Source organism: Aethalodelphis obliquidens, unplaced genomic scaffold (assembly GCF_003676395.1).
Source record: "Aethalodelphis obliquidens isolate GAN/ISIS:26980383/991018 unplaced genomic scaffold, ASM367639v1 scaffold43, whole genome shotgun sequence".
Taxonomy (NCBI): domain Eukaryota; kingdom Metazoa; phylum Chordata; class Mammalia; order Artiodactyla; family Delphinidae; genus Aethalodelphis; species Aethalodelphis obliquidens.
Window position 1 is genome coordinate 14455800 of NW_020837987.1, and position 14366 is coordinate 14470165.

A 14366-nucleotide genomic window follows, 5' to 3' on the forward strand; every position below is an offset into this window, starting at 1 on the left:
TCGCGCAGGCGCAGAAGAGGAAGACGGGTCGTTCGCGCGCGCGGTCGAGCATGCGCACTCGGCCCGATGGGGGGAGGGTCCGTTCTTCCAGACAACGTTGGTGTTTAAAGACAGCACGTGTGCGTTTGCGCCTGCGCACTAGTTCCCAGAGAGGGTGGTGGTTCCCCCCCCGCCCTGAATGAGTCTGCGAGCGATTGCTCATGCGCATTTGTCCACCAGCGGTAGTATTTCTATGCAAAGGGCGGGCAGTAAGCAGCCGCACGTGCGCACTGACCCCCAGGAGGGCGGAGGCCTGAGGGAGCAATGGGGCCGCTACGGCGGTGGAGCATGCGCTTTAGCCCTCGGCGAGAGAGCCGCGTGTGGATGGCGGAGAGTGAGGAGCTGTTCTCCGCCTGCAGCCTCCACCCGCCCGCCTCCACTTTGCTCAGGCGCAAAGCACATCTTCCCTCCGTTTCATTCAGGCACCTCCGGAGGGCGGGGGGGGGGGGGACTGGTTTAGATTGACAGGGGAGAAGGCGGGAATTAGAAACGACCCGTTTAAGGGGATGGAGCTAGGATAAGAGGCGTCACGGGGGGTGGGGCTTGGGGGGGTAACCCACGGTGAGAAGGGGCGGGACTAAGAAAACCGTTAGCTGAGGGGATGGTGTTTCTATCTGAGAAAGAGGCGAGGCCTCTGGGGAATCGTCGGGGAGGGGTGGAGCTAAAATAAACCGTGGGGGCGGGATTTGGAAGGACAGTGGCAATCACCGCAAAATTCAAAGGGAAGGGTGGGATTCGAACGGATGACATTGATGAAGGGGCGGGACAGGGGGGAATTCCCCTGGGAAGAGATTTGAGATGGACTCTAGGGAGGAGGTGGGGCCTAAAGAATGTATTTTAGAGGAAGAGGTGTGGCTGCAAGAAAATTCCCCTGGGATTGAGTGTTTTTTTTAATGAAATGGAATATTATGCGGTAGGTGGGAGGGACTTAAGGAAATTCCCCTGGGAGACCATAGGTTTCTGTATTGGAAGGATTGGGTCTGGGGAATTCTGAAGAAAAGTAAGTCGGGCCTAAAGAGAATTCCCTTGGGAATAGGTGGGGCTCAGATTTGGGGAAAGAAAGGGCAGATTTAGAATTCTGAAAGGGCAAGGAATCCCGGGGCCCTGGGGGTATGGCTTGGTTTCCCCATGGCTTTGGCAGTAGGTGAGGCTGGCCCCGACCCACTCACTTTTGTGTCACACTCGTAGGTACTCCGCTTTTGCCTTGGTGCCTGTCTTCGAGCAGCTGAGTAACCGCCAGAGCCTCCTGCCACTTGTTGGTGCAGCCTTCTCCATTGCCATCCGTGCCCAACGCCCGTGCTGCAGCCATGTCACTCCTGGCGACCCTGGGGCTGGAGCTGGACAGGACCCTGCTCCCAGCTAGCGGGCTGGGCTGGCTCGTAGACTATGGGAAACTCCCCCTGGCCCCTGACCCCCTGGGCCCCTATGAGGTCCTTGGGGGAGCCCTAGAGGGCGGGCTTCCAGCGGGGGGAGAGCCCCTGGCAGGTAAGGGCAGGCAAAGAATGGAGGTGGGGTGAGCTGGGCTGTGGGGGGCAGGGGAGAAGAATTCATTCATTCACTTTTCACTCATTCAATAAGTATTTATTGAGCATGTACAATATGTCAGGCACTGTCTTAGGTGCTGGGGATACAGCTGGAAACAAGACCGACATGATCCCTGCCCTCTTGGAGCTCACACTTTACTGGGGAGACAGACAAGAGACATATTAAACCATGATGCATGGGGATAAGTGGGAAACACTTAGTAGCTGAGCTTAAAAATGACAAGGGGGATTTTCCTGGTGGCGCAGTGGTTAAGACTCCCAATGCAGGGGGCCCAGGTTCGATCCCTGGTCAGGGAACTAGATCCCACACGCATGCCGCAACTAAGAGTCCGCATGCTGCAACTAAGGAGCCTGCCTGCCTCAACTAAGACCCGGCGCAACTAAATAAATAAAAATAAATAAATATATAAATAAATATATTTTTTAAAAATGACAACAAGGACACGTTTAGAGCGGGGAGCCAGGAAACCCTCTCCAAGTCAGTAACATTTTGGCTGAGACCTAAAGAATGGTAAGGAATGAGCCATGAAAAGGGAAGAACTGGGCTTCCCTGGTGGTGCAGTGGTTGAGAGTCCGCCTGCCGATGCAGGGGACAGGGGTTCGTGCCCCGGTCCGGGAAGATCTCACATGCCGTGGAGCGGCTGGGCCCGTGTACTGCAAAAAAAAAAAAAAAAAAAAAAGGGGAAGAGCTTTTCAGGTGGAGGAAACAGCATAGGCAGAGCTCTTGAGGCAGGAAGTGTTTTATTCATTAGTGTATCCCAAATGCTTGGTACATAGTGGGTTTTAAATAATTAATTAAAGATGAAACAGGGTGTGTTTATGTGTGATTTAGTTTGCCGTTTACGAGTAAACTAGAGGGTAAATCAAGAAACCACAGATGCAGGCTAATCGGTAAAGAGGATGTTAGAATGGTTGAAGAAATGGCTGGTTGACTGTTTTGTTGTTTGGGTCATTGGTTGGTTGACTGGTTCATTGATTGTTTGGCTAATTGGTCGGTTAGTTGGCTGGTCTGTTGGTCTGTTGACTGGTTTGATGATTCCTTGATTGGTTGGTTGACTGATTGGCTGGTTGGTGGTTTTACTCAACGAATGGGACGAATGAAGTAGTCGTGAGTGGGACCTGGTTGGGTGGAGGCTTAGGAACTCAAGGAGCTTTCTGTCCCTCTCCAATCCTCCAGGCGACGGCTTCTCTGACTGGATGACCGAGAGGGTGGACTTTACAGCCCTCCTCCCTCTGGAGCCCCCCTTGCCCTCAGGTGCCCTCCCCCCACCTTCCCCACCCCCACCTGACCTGGAAGCTATGGCCTCCCTCCTCAAGAAGGAGCTGGAGCAGATGGAAGACTTCCTTGATGACCCACTCCTCCCATCATCCTCCCCACCTCCGACACAGCCAGCACCGGCACCCGCCCTCTCCCTTCCCCTCCCCCTGCCCACCTTTGACCTCCCCCCGACCCCGGCCCCGGACACCCTCGACTTGCTGGCCATCTACTGCCGCAGTGAGGCCGAGCAGGGGGACTCGGGGTTGGCGCCCCTGTGCCCCCCACAGCAACCCCCTTCTCCTCCCCCTCAACCCTCCCGCCCCACCCCCTACCCCAATCCTGCCGCCACCCGAGGGGACCGCAAGCAAAAGAAGAGAGACCAGAACAAGTCAGCAGCTCTGAGGTACCGCCAGAGGAAGCGTGCAGAGGGCGAGGCCCTGGAGGGCGAGTGCCAGGGGCTGGAGGCCCGGAACCGGGAGCTGAGGGAGAGGGCTGAGTCGGTGGAGCGGGAGATCCAGTACGTCAAGGATCTGCTTATCGAAGTGTACAAGGCTCGGAGCCAGAGGACCCGGCCCAGCTAGCTGGGCCGGGTCTTCAGGCCATAGCGGGCATGCTGCTCTTCGGCTGTGGCTCACTTCTGTTCCTGGGGCTGAGCTGGGAGGTCCCCCATCATCCCCCTGCCTCTAGCTGCCGTCCAAACTTCCCCTCCCCCTCCCCTTTTATCCTTGCCTCCTTTCCTGTCCATTCTGAATTTGCTCCCCTCCTCCCTCCCCAGAATCATGGGATGTTTGGCCTTAGTCAACATCTATACCCTTCAACTAACAGCTGAGGAACACAGGCCCATGGGAAATTGGGGGGGCAGGGGAGAGCTTGGAAACCTGGTCTCAAGCAGGGAAGTGAGGCCAGGAATCTCTGCAGAACGTCTATGCAAAGGAGGGCAGGGAAGCCATCTGGAGACTAAGTCAGGGAGGGCTTTAAGAAAGCTGCCCGTAGAATACAAGCAAAATAAGCCAAGTGACCTTGGGGAACTACATTTTGGGGTGGAACCAAAAGGTGGCCGAGTTCACAGAGCAGGTGGATAAGTGGGCAGCTGGGGAGGTGGGTGGGTGGGGGGGAATGGCCATAATGGGTGACTGGGTGTTCCTTTTAGTTCTGGGAGGAAATCAGTGTTTTGTGAAGGTGTTGGGGGAGGGGCTGCCTCTAGGTGAGGGAGGGCAGGGACTGATCCTTTCTGGGGGTTGTGAGTGGAAATAAAATGAAGAATTTCCTCTGGCTGTGCGTCTTGTCTTTGAGAGGAGAAGTTGCTCGGAGGGCAGTCTTAGACCAAAGACGATAATGATAATAATGGAAATAACATAATACTTACGGTCAAGCACACACACCGACACACAGTCAAGGCCAAGATGGGACTGATTGAACTGGTAAGTGTACAAGACCCACTTTAGCTTCCATTTGTTACTTACGTAGACAGGGAAGAGAGAGAATAGCCAAAGGTGCGAGCTCCACGTGGTCCTCGTCACCAAAAAGGGTGACACCAAAAGGGGCTGGATGGCTGCAGCACAGTTGTGGGGTACCCTGTGATGAAGAGCCAGCCGTCTGAGCAGAGCTTCCCAGGGGAAGTCGGGAGGAAGTGGGAGGTGGCCTGGTAGCCATGGCGGAGACATTCAGCTACATCTGTTTTTTGAAGGCTTACTGTGTACCGAGCGCTATTTTAAGCATTTTGCATGATTATTTCAGTCAACCCCAGAGGAAGGTATTGTTAGGTTTTGGATGAATAACCGCAAACACTCATTCCATCTGTGTGGGCTCTGCCGGGCGCTGGCTGGGAGAGGGAGGGCTGGTCACATAGTGGTGAACAGAGTCATGTTTTCTGCCACTGTGGAACCTACATTCCGGTTGGGGAGACAGAGGTGATATCACTTGACCAAGTGTATTAGTTATAAATGCTTTTGGCTGCAAGTAACAGCAGACCTGCCCATCAGTGGTGTGCACGTAAGTTTTTTCCCACAGAAGTCTAGAGGAGAGGCTGCTGCTGTCAGCTGAAGTCTCTCTGATTCTCTTGGCTTTTACATCAGGGTCACGGGATGGAGGCCACAGCTCCAGGCATTGTATCTAAATTTGAGACAGGAGGTCAAATCTTTCTTAGCTGACTCTGGTAGATTTCTGCTTACATCTCATTGTCTAGAGCTATGTTACACGGATACTCCTAGCTGTAGGAATGGAATATGATTCAGCCTTAAAAAGGAAGGAAATTTTAACACATGCTACCACATGGATGAACCTTGAGGACATTACGCTAAGTGAAATAAGGCAGTCACAAAAGATAGTGTATGATTCCACTTATATGAGGTACTATTCAAGGTCCTCAAGTTTCAACCAGAAGTAGAATTGTTGAATCAAATGGTAATTCTATTTTTAATTTTTTTAGGAAATGCCCAGCTGTGTTCCACAGCGGTGGCACCATTTTACGTTCCCACCACCAGTACACAAGGGTTCCAGTTTCTCCAATCCTTGCCAACTTAGTCTTTTCCTTTTTTTAAAAAAAAAATTTTTTGTTTAATATTGAGTTGGCCAGGGCTTCCCTGGTGGTACAGTGGTTGAGAATCCGCCTGCTGATGCAGGGGACGCGGGTTCGTGCCCCAGTCCGGGAAGATCCCACATGCCGTGGAGCGGCTGGGCCCGTGAGCCATGGCCGCTGAGCCTGCGCGTCCGGAGCCTGTGCTCTGCAACGGGAGAGGCCACAATGGTGAGAGGCCCGCGTACAGCAAAAAAAAAAAAAAAATTGAGTTGGCCAAAAGGTTCATTATGGAAAAAACCCGAACGAACTTTTTGGCCAACCCAATAGTAGCCATTTCTGACGGTTGTGTGGTGTATGCCTAAAATTTTTAATTCAAGAAGAATCAAGGAGTGTATTTAAATATACTGTCGATTAAGGTATTGATTTACCAAAGACCACATAACAGAGGCTTTAGTGGGATGGATTGATTTTCTCATGTAAATATCCACACTGGTAGGTGGGGCAGGGAGTAGGTCTGCCCTACCTGCTGAGGTGATCCATGGACCCAGTTTCCTTCTACCTTGTTGCTCCACATCTCCCAGCTCTGGTCCTCAAACTTGATTGTGCATCAGAATCCCCTGGACGGTTTTTGGAAACACAGTCCTGGGCCCCATGCCCCAGAGTTTCTGATTCAGCAGGTCTTGGATGGGGCCTGAGAATTTGCCTCTCTCACAAAGCCCCAGGTGCCACTGCTGCAGCTACAGCTGGTCTGGGGACCACAATTTGGGAACCATTCTCCTAAAATGTCAGCCTCTTCAAGACAGTTGAAGCCAAGTCATCATCGCTATAACTTTGTTACGGAAAGCAGGAAAGGGCAAAGAGATACTGGAGAGCAAGCAGCCTCCTTTTAAGGTCCCTCCTTTTAAGGATGTGAGCTGGGAGTTTTCCACATCTTTTCTGCTCCCTTCCTTTGGCTGAAATTTGTCACGTGGGAACACCTACCTGCAAAGTAGCCTGGGAAATATAGTCTCTAGATGGGTGGTCATTTTCTCAGCCAGAGCCTAGGTGGTCCTATTACCAAAAGGAAAAGGGGAAACTGGATGTTAGGGAGTCTGGTCATTAAGATAGAACTAAGAGAGTCAGCCAGGGTCAGGAATACAGGGATGCAGGGGCTTCTAGGCCAGCAGTTCCCAATGTTGTCTGGGGACCTCAGCGTCCCCAAGGCACTTTAAGGTATTTTACAAAGTTAAAACTATTTTCATAGCAATAGTAAGATGTTATTTGCCTCCCTCTCTCCCTCTCCCTCTCCCTCTCTCTCTGGAATTTTCCAGAGGTTATGTGATGTATGACATCGTTACTCTGACGGCTAATGGAATATGTGTTTGTGTATTCTCAATTTAAAAGTTTTGTAATTTTAATTGCTAAAACTGAAACAGGAAGGAAAGGGACAGGGCACAACCTTTAAAAGAATGACATAACCATAGGACATGACAAAAACTGGTTAGAACTAACTAGGTCCGAGATGGCAGAAGATTTGACTTCCAGTGGACCTTGAGCCTCATTTTAATACATTAGCATATGCTAAATGACACACCCACCAGCGCCATGACAGTTCAGAGGTTAACCATAAAAGGCCAAAAAGTGGGCAGTGGCCCAATTCCTGGAAATCTCCGCCTCCTCCCCCAAATAGTTGGAATAATCCTGCCACTCATTAGGCTGTGAAATTACCCAGCCCATAAAAACTAACCACCCCATACTTCAGGGCTTCTTGCCTTCTGAGATGGCCCACATTTTGTTGGTGGAGTGTGTTTCTCTCTAAATAAATCCACTTCTTACCTATCACTTTGTCTCTCACTGAACTTTTTCTGAAGCGAGACATCAAGAAACTGAGCTTCATTAAGTCCTGAGACCAGGTGTGTGATCTCGATTAAAAGACTGTGGATTCAAGTCCCAATCTGGGTTCTGGCTGGGTTTGAGTCCTGGCACGTGGGACTATAAATATTGATAGATATAACCCATGCAAACAAAAGTTCTTTGGGGTCTCTTATTTATTTAAGAGTGCAAAGGGGTCTCTGAGACCAAAAAGCGTGAGAACTGCTATGTTCGTATTTATTTCTACTTAAATTCAAGTCTCGACACTTGGGCCAGCCAGGTGTTGTGAATTGGGGCTGAAATTCCACCTGAGGGCTGACCTGGCCAAAGGGGCAGGTTTTGCCCTTCTCCACTCGACAGTAAAACATATTTATTTGTGACAGTGCTGACATTTACCTGAGCCAAAGTTATGAAGCACCCAGTATCAAATACTGATTTTCAGACAACTGCCCACCCGCTATCAACTCCCTTTCAAAGCTGCCGATTCAACCACACCCAAAGCAAACGTTCCTGGTCTCCCGGCGTCTCTGTCTTAGCAGGACTCCGCCGCCAGGTGGCGCTGTGCCCCGCTGTGAGTGGGTTAACCTCCAACCTTGACTCAGCCCTAGCCCGTGATTTCCTTGGGGTCTGCTCTCGCCCCGAGGATCCGGTTTACTGGGACTAGAAGCCCTGACCACGAATAGAATTCCCAGAACAGAAAGCGACAGGAGGGTGCAGGCGGTCACGAAGGGATGTGGCCATCCTAAAATATCCACTCATCCCTTCATTCCACAGTGTTCATTAAATGCCTCTGTGCACCTCCCAGAGCTCACATCCCTGTATGGGAGGACGGACGAGACCTCAAATTCACCACCCTGCCGGTACAGGAAGGCCTCCCAGCCTAGTCTGGCGCGAGACAACCCGGGGTGGAATCCAGGCGGCTGTGTGACCTTGGGCAGCTCGCTTAGCCTCTCTGTGCCTCAGTTTCCTCTGCTCTAAAATGGGACTAATAGCACCTGCTTGATAGGGCTGTCTGAGCATTAAGTGAGTTAATAGTTGTAAATCACTTTGAAGGGCCTGATGTATTTGTTAAACCAATTGCTAAAAATTCCCACTTTACAGAAGAGAAAACTGAGGATCACAGTAGGGGAGTGAATCACCAAAGCCACATTTCCCCACCTAGGGAGATCTCTGAGTTGAGTCCAGCGACCTTGATTCCATGACCAGAGTTTTTCCTCGGCATTGTGCTTGCGGTAGAAGTAAACCCAGTTCCCTTGGCGTAGTTGGCGGGGGGCGGGGAGCTGCCAAAGCCAGTGAAATACTGCAAAGGAGCCCAGGGTCCAACTAGACAACAGTTAGTACTGGAGTCACAGCTGAATCTAGCGTGGGGCCCTGTCTCTGGGTCAGTGGAATAGCCAGACAAGTAAATAAATCATTTTCTTACAATGAGCGACATCCAGATTGCAGTAAAGGCATAAAGAGAAAGTAATGTGAGCTGGTCAGTAAGTGTTATGGAGCTATACTGCCTCTTCAGTACTGAACTGTGATGAATTATGAAGTAAGCTTGGGCGTGGCATTAACCCTCCTTCAGGAGAAGGGATCTAACAGGGCCAGATGGCAAAGGCCAGTTACATTAACAGGTCCCGAGATTCCTGTATCACCTACGTATGCTGCTCTGTGGTCTTGCCCTGAATGTTCAACCGTGTTCAAGTTCCACCTGGAGTTCCCAATGACCATCTGACCAAGTGTACTGGGTTGGATAGTGTCTCCTCCACATTTATGTTCTTCCCAGAGCCCCAGAATGTGACTTTGTTTGGAAATAGTGTCATTGCAGATGTAATTGGTTAAGATGAGGTCACATTACAGTAGGGTGGGTCATTCATCCCATATAACTGATGTCCTTACAAGAAGAAAAGAAACACAGAGACAGACATGCAGGGAGAAGGCCAGGTGAAGACAGAGGCAGGGATGCATCCACAAGCCAAGGGATGCCAGAGATTGCCAGCAGCCACCAGAAGCTGGAAGAGGCAAGGAAGGGTCCTTCCCTAGAGACTTCGGAGAGAGGAGAGCCCTGCCAACACCATGATTTTGGACTTCTAGCCTCCAGAACTGTGAGAAAATACATTTCTGTCAATTTAAGCACCACATTTGTGGTGCTTTATTACGGTAGTGCTAGGAAAATAATCCACCAGGGGGTAAATGACTCAGTCCTGTTTCATAGCTGGTTTGTATTACTATGTTGATAATAGCCAGAAATGTGCTGTTTCTGTATTAGTGGCCCTGAGGACTTAAAAAAATTGTGTTAAAAATACAAAATATATAGCAGCACTGTTTACAGTAGCAAGACAGGGAAGCAACCTAAATTTCCATCGACAGAAGAATGGGTAAAGAAGATGTGATATATATATATACACACACACAATGGAATATTACTCATCCACAAAAAAGAATGAAATAATGCCATTTGCAGCAACATGGATGGACCTAGAGATGATCATACTAAGTGAAGTAAGTCAGACAAAGAAAGATATCATATGATAGCGCTTATTTGTAGAATCTAAAAAAATGATACAAATGACCTTATTTACAAACCAGAAATAGACTCACAGACATGGAAAACAAACTTATGGTTACCAAAGGGGAAAGTGGGGTAGGGATAAATTTGGAATTGGTAATTAGCAGATATACACTACTATATATAAAGTAGGACCTACTGTATAGCACAGGGAACTATATTCAATATCTTGTAGTAACCTATAATGGAAAAGAATCTGATAAAGGATAGATATATATGTATAACTGAATCACTTTGCTGTATACCTGACACTAACACAACATTGTAAATCAACTATACTTCAATAAAAACATACATAACATGACATTTACCATTTTAACCATCTTAAACTGTATAATTCAGTGGCATTTAGCACGTTCACAGTGTTGTGCAACCATCACCACTATCTCGCTCCAGAACTGTTTCATCCCCTCCCCCACCCCCAAACAGGAAGCCTGGACCCGTTAAGCAATCACCCCCAAAACCCCTCTCCCCCCAGCTCCTGGAAACCATTCATCTGCTTTCTGTCCCTGTGGCTTTGCCCAGTCCGAATACTTCATATAAAAGGAATCATGCAATATTTATGTGCAAGAACAGAGCTCTCAAAGACATCCAGTTCGTAATCTTTGGAAACCTGTGAATGTTAATTTCTATGGCAGAAATGACTTAGCCTATGTGATTAAATTAAGCATTTTGAGATGGGGCAATTATCTCGGATTCCCTGCATTGGCCCTAAATGGAACCACAAGCATTCTCCTAAGAGGGAGGTGGAGGGAGATTTGAACACAGAAGAGAAGCCCGTGTGATGGAAAAGCAGATGAAAGCAGAGGCAGACAGAGAAGATGCTACGCCATTGGCTTTGCAGATGGCGGAAGGGGCCTTGAGGCAAGGGGATGGATTCTCCTCTAGAGCCTCTCAAGGGAGTAGGGCTTCAACTTAAACTTAAAACAACCCAAATGCATTCTCTTACGGTTCTGGAGTCTAAAAGTCCAAACAGAGTCTCAGGGAGATAAATCAAGGTGTCAGCAGGGTTGGTTCCTCCTGGAGGGTCTCAAAGGTGAATCTCTTTCTTGCTTCTTGCAGGTTCTGGCGATGGCATCACTGCCATCTCTTTGATCATCGTCTATCATTTACCTCTGCTGTGGTCCATGCTCCCTCTGCCTCTGTCTTATAAACTTGTGATCACAACGAGGCTCCACCTGGAGAATCTCTCCCCCCTCCCCCCACCACCCCCACCCCCACCCCCACCCCCGCCAAGAGCTTTAATGTGCTCACACCTGCAAAGGTCTTTTGCCCTGCAAGGTAACACGTATTCACACGTTCCGGGGATTAAGATGGGGATGTCTCTGGGGGCCATTATTCAGCCGATCACATACACTGTCTTCTGGAACCCTCCACCTGGAATGGGACCTAAGAAGTGGCCAAATTGGGCAGGTTTTATGCTTTTTAGGCAAAGAAACAAAACTGTGAGGAATTGACAGGACAAAGAGACTTGGGCTTTGGGTGCCCAATGAGTGAAGAATCTAGTGAGAATTTAGCCTTGGGGTAGTAAATTAAAGAAGTAACGAGGTTTGTTCACACAGGCTTCTCGCCTCGAATTCCCTAGGTCTGCTGATAAGGGTGTCCTTCTCCCTCCAGATGTGGGGAGGGCACCTTTCACTTGAGAGATTTATGTCCTGCTCTCAGGGAAGCAGAAAGGAGGGTCAGAGTGTCCTCTTGAGTTGGCCGCTTCTATCTATTTATTTATTTTTATTTATTTATGGCTGTGCTGGGTCTTTGTTGCTGCGCATGGGCTTTCTCTAGTTGTGGGGAGCGGGGGCTACTCTTTGCTGTGGTGCGCGGGCTTCTCACTGCGGAGGCTTCTCTTGTTGCGGAGCACAGGCTCTAGGTGCGTGGGCTTCAGTAGTTGTGGTATGTGGGCTCAGTAGTTATGGCTCGCGGGCTGTACAGCACAGGCTCAGTAGTTGTGATGCACAGGCTTAGTTGGTCCATTTTTCCCGGAACAGGGCTGGAACCCGTGTCCCCTGCATTGGCAGGCAGATTCTTAACCACTGCACCACCAGGGAAGTCCTGGCAGTTTCTTGAGTAACTATAATGCAAAATAATCAATATGCCATTGAAGCACATTTTGAGATGGCCTGCTCTGGGCCCCAAACACACTTGCACACGTACACAAGCTGACACACACCCATTTGGGTGTTATTCATTGTGAGTCCTGGGGTAAACTCGCCACCCTACTATTTCTCCCGGGAATGGTGGAGCTCTATATCCAGGCAACTGGACCTAGTTTTCAGGCCAAGGAGGCCCAGAGGCAATGACATCTCCCATGGAAGAGAAAGAATAGTGCTCCTGACTTTGGGTGACAGCTTGGTCCTCAGCACTGTGTCCATACCATGTGGTCCTGAGTCTCCCAGAAATTCTACCAGTGGCTGACCTCCCCACCCCCATTCTTTCTGGCCATCTATTGGAAAAGCAATGAATAGTCTACTTGATTTGAAAGAAGGGAAGTTTTCGGGGCCTGTTTTGCAATTCTGTAGAAATTGGAAAACTGACTCAAACCAAGACAAGGCAGAGTGATCGAGTCAGAGACAGAGATCCTGGTTTCCCTTCTCCTCAGAGACTGCCCCCAAGGCCTGCTCTCCATGGGGTCCAGGCCGGGCTGTAGACGACAGCGTAGCAAGTGCAAGAGGAGGGATGGGCACCTTGGTACCAGCTGGGACCATTTAGTTAAAAGTGATGTTGCCTCCAGGGACGTCCATGTTGGTCCAGTGGCTAAGGCTCTGTACTCCCAGTGCAGGGGGCCCTGGTTTGATCCCTGGTCAGGAAGCTGGATCCCATATGCTTCAACTAGGAGTTCACATCTTGCAACTAAAACCAAACCAAACCAAAACAAAAACGTCGCAAGGAAGATCGAAGATCCTGCCTGCCTCAATTAAACAAAACAAAACAAAAACATGTTGCAACAAAGATCGAAGATCCGTGTACCACAACTAAGACCCCACACAGCCAAATAAAAAAAAATGAATATTAAAAAAAAAAAAGTGATGTTGCCTCCTGTTTGAGAGACAAGCGATAGGGAAGTAAAGTGAGAAACTGGTTGTAGATGAAGAGGAACTGAGGATTTCCTCTGTGCATTTTCTGTGCTTTTCAGGCTGCATTTATCCATTTCCTTTTTATGTATTTGTGATAAACTCAGCAATTTTCCTGGTCAGCAACTTTCCATCCTAGACAAGTTCTGGGCTCTTTGAGAGCTGACCACTGCAGGTCCACCAGAGGGCGCTCGAAAAGGCGAGCGCTGGTCCCCAGGATGGGCAGACCCAGGCAGGTGGGCACCGTCGCCCCCACTTAGGTAAACGGTGGCTTTCTGCACCACAGTCTGAGGAGGAGGAGGGAAACAGACTGTTCTGTGGATCCCCAAGACCACCCTGAAGTTTGATGATTCATTGGAAGGACTTAAAGAATTCAGAGAAACTGTTATACTCAGGATTTGTTACAACAAAAGGACACAGGTCACAATTTGCCAAGGAAGGAATTCCCTGGCCATCCAGTGGTTAGGATTCCGCACTCTCACTGCTGGGGCCCCGGCTTCCATCCCTGGTGGAGGAACAAAGATCCTGTAAGTCACGCTGCACGGTCAAAGAAAAAAATTTAGAATAGAATAGAATAAAATAAAATCTGCAAAGTTCACAGGACAGGGTCCAGGGGAGGCCAGGCACAAGGTTCCGGTGGTCTCTCCCAGTGAAGTCATGTGGACAGTGCTTAATTGTCCGAGTGCTATGGACTGAATCCCCCCATCCCCAATTCATATGTTGAAGCCCTAACCCCCTCAATGTGACTGTATTTGGAGATAGAAACAAGGGGGTAATTAAGGTTAAATGAGGTCATAAGGGTGGGACCCTTATGCAATAGGATTAGTGCCCTTATAGGAAGAGACACAGAGACATCACAGTTCTCTCTCTCTCCCTCTCTCTGTCTCTGACATGTGAGGGCACAGTGAGAAGGCAGCTATCTGCCAGCCAGGAAGCAGACCCTCGCCAAGCTAACACCTGGATCTTGGACTTCTGGCCTCCAGAATTGTGAGAAAGTGTTGATACATTTCTGTTGTTTAAGCTGCCCAGTGTGTGGTATCTTATGGCAACTCAAAGCTGACCAATACACCCAGCAACGATGTGTGACAGCATTTGTGGAGTATAAACCTTGGTGTCCAGCGTTTTTACTGGGGGTCTGTTATGGGTTGAATTGTGTCCCTCCAAAAAAGATGTTCAAGACCTAACCCCCAGTACCTGTGAATGTGAACTTATTTGGAAACAGGGTCTTTGCAGGTGATCAAGTTAAGGTGAGGTCATTAGGGTGGGCCTAATCCGATATGACCAGTATTCTTATTAAAAAATAAAAAGGAAATGTGGACACCGAGACACACATGCCAAGGGCTTAGGATTCCCTCCCAGGAGCTGGGTAAAGCCCACGCCTCTCTTTGGATGAGGTTAATTCTTTACTACATGTATTGCCAGTCACTTGAGAAGTTGGGTTAGATGCCAGCAGAGTGGTCCCAGATATGTGTCCTTCATTCCTATGTTGTCCCGACCCTCAGGAGAGGGACAGATGCTCATCAACCCAGCCTCT

The 14366-nt window shown here is 49.2% G+C and overlaps 2 protein-coding genes across 2 annotated transcripts in view; one reads left to right on the forward strand and one right to left on the reverse strand.

Moving 5' to 3' along the window:
- IL4I1 (interleukin 4 induced 1) overlaps positions 1 to 1348 on the reverse strand; it is a 40302-nt gene extending 38954 nt beyond the window's left edge. Inside the window, exons 1-2 of the mRNA XM_027080380.1 lie at positions 1209 to 1348; positions 317 to 465 (exon numbers count right to left, since the gene is read on the reverse strand). Coding sequence (XP_026936181.1) covers positions 317 to 465; positions 1209 to 1348 — 289 coding nt within the window. The remainder of the gene's footprint in view (positions 1 to 316; positions 466 to 1208) is intronic.
- Positions 1 to 4934, forward strand: part of ATF5 (activating transcription factor 5) — a 5523-nt gene extending 589 nt beyond the window's left edge. The window contains exons 2-3 of the mRNA XM_027080294.1: positions 1228 to 1524; positions 2761 to 4934. Of these exons, the coding sequence (XP_026936095.1) occupies positions 1347 to 1524; positions 2761 to 3422 (840 nt within the window). The 5' untranslated portion in view covers positions 1228 to 1346 and the 3' untranslated portion in view covers positions 3423 to 4934. The remainder of the gene's footprint in view (positions 1 to 1227; positions 1525 to 2760) is intronic.
- The last annotated feature ends 9432 nt before the right edge of the window (positions 4935 to 14366 follow it).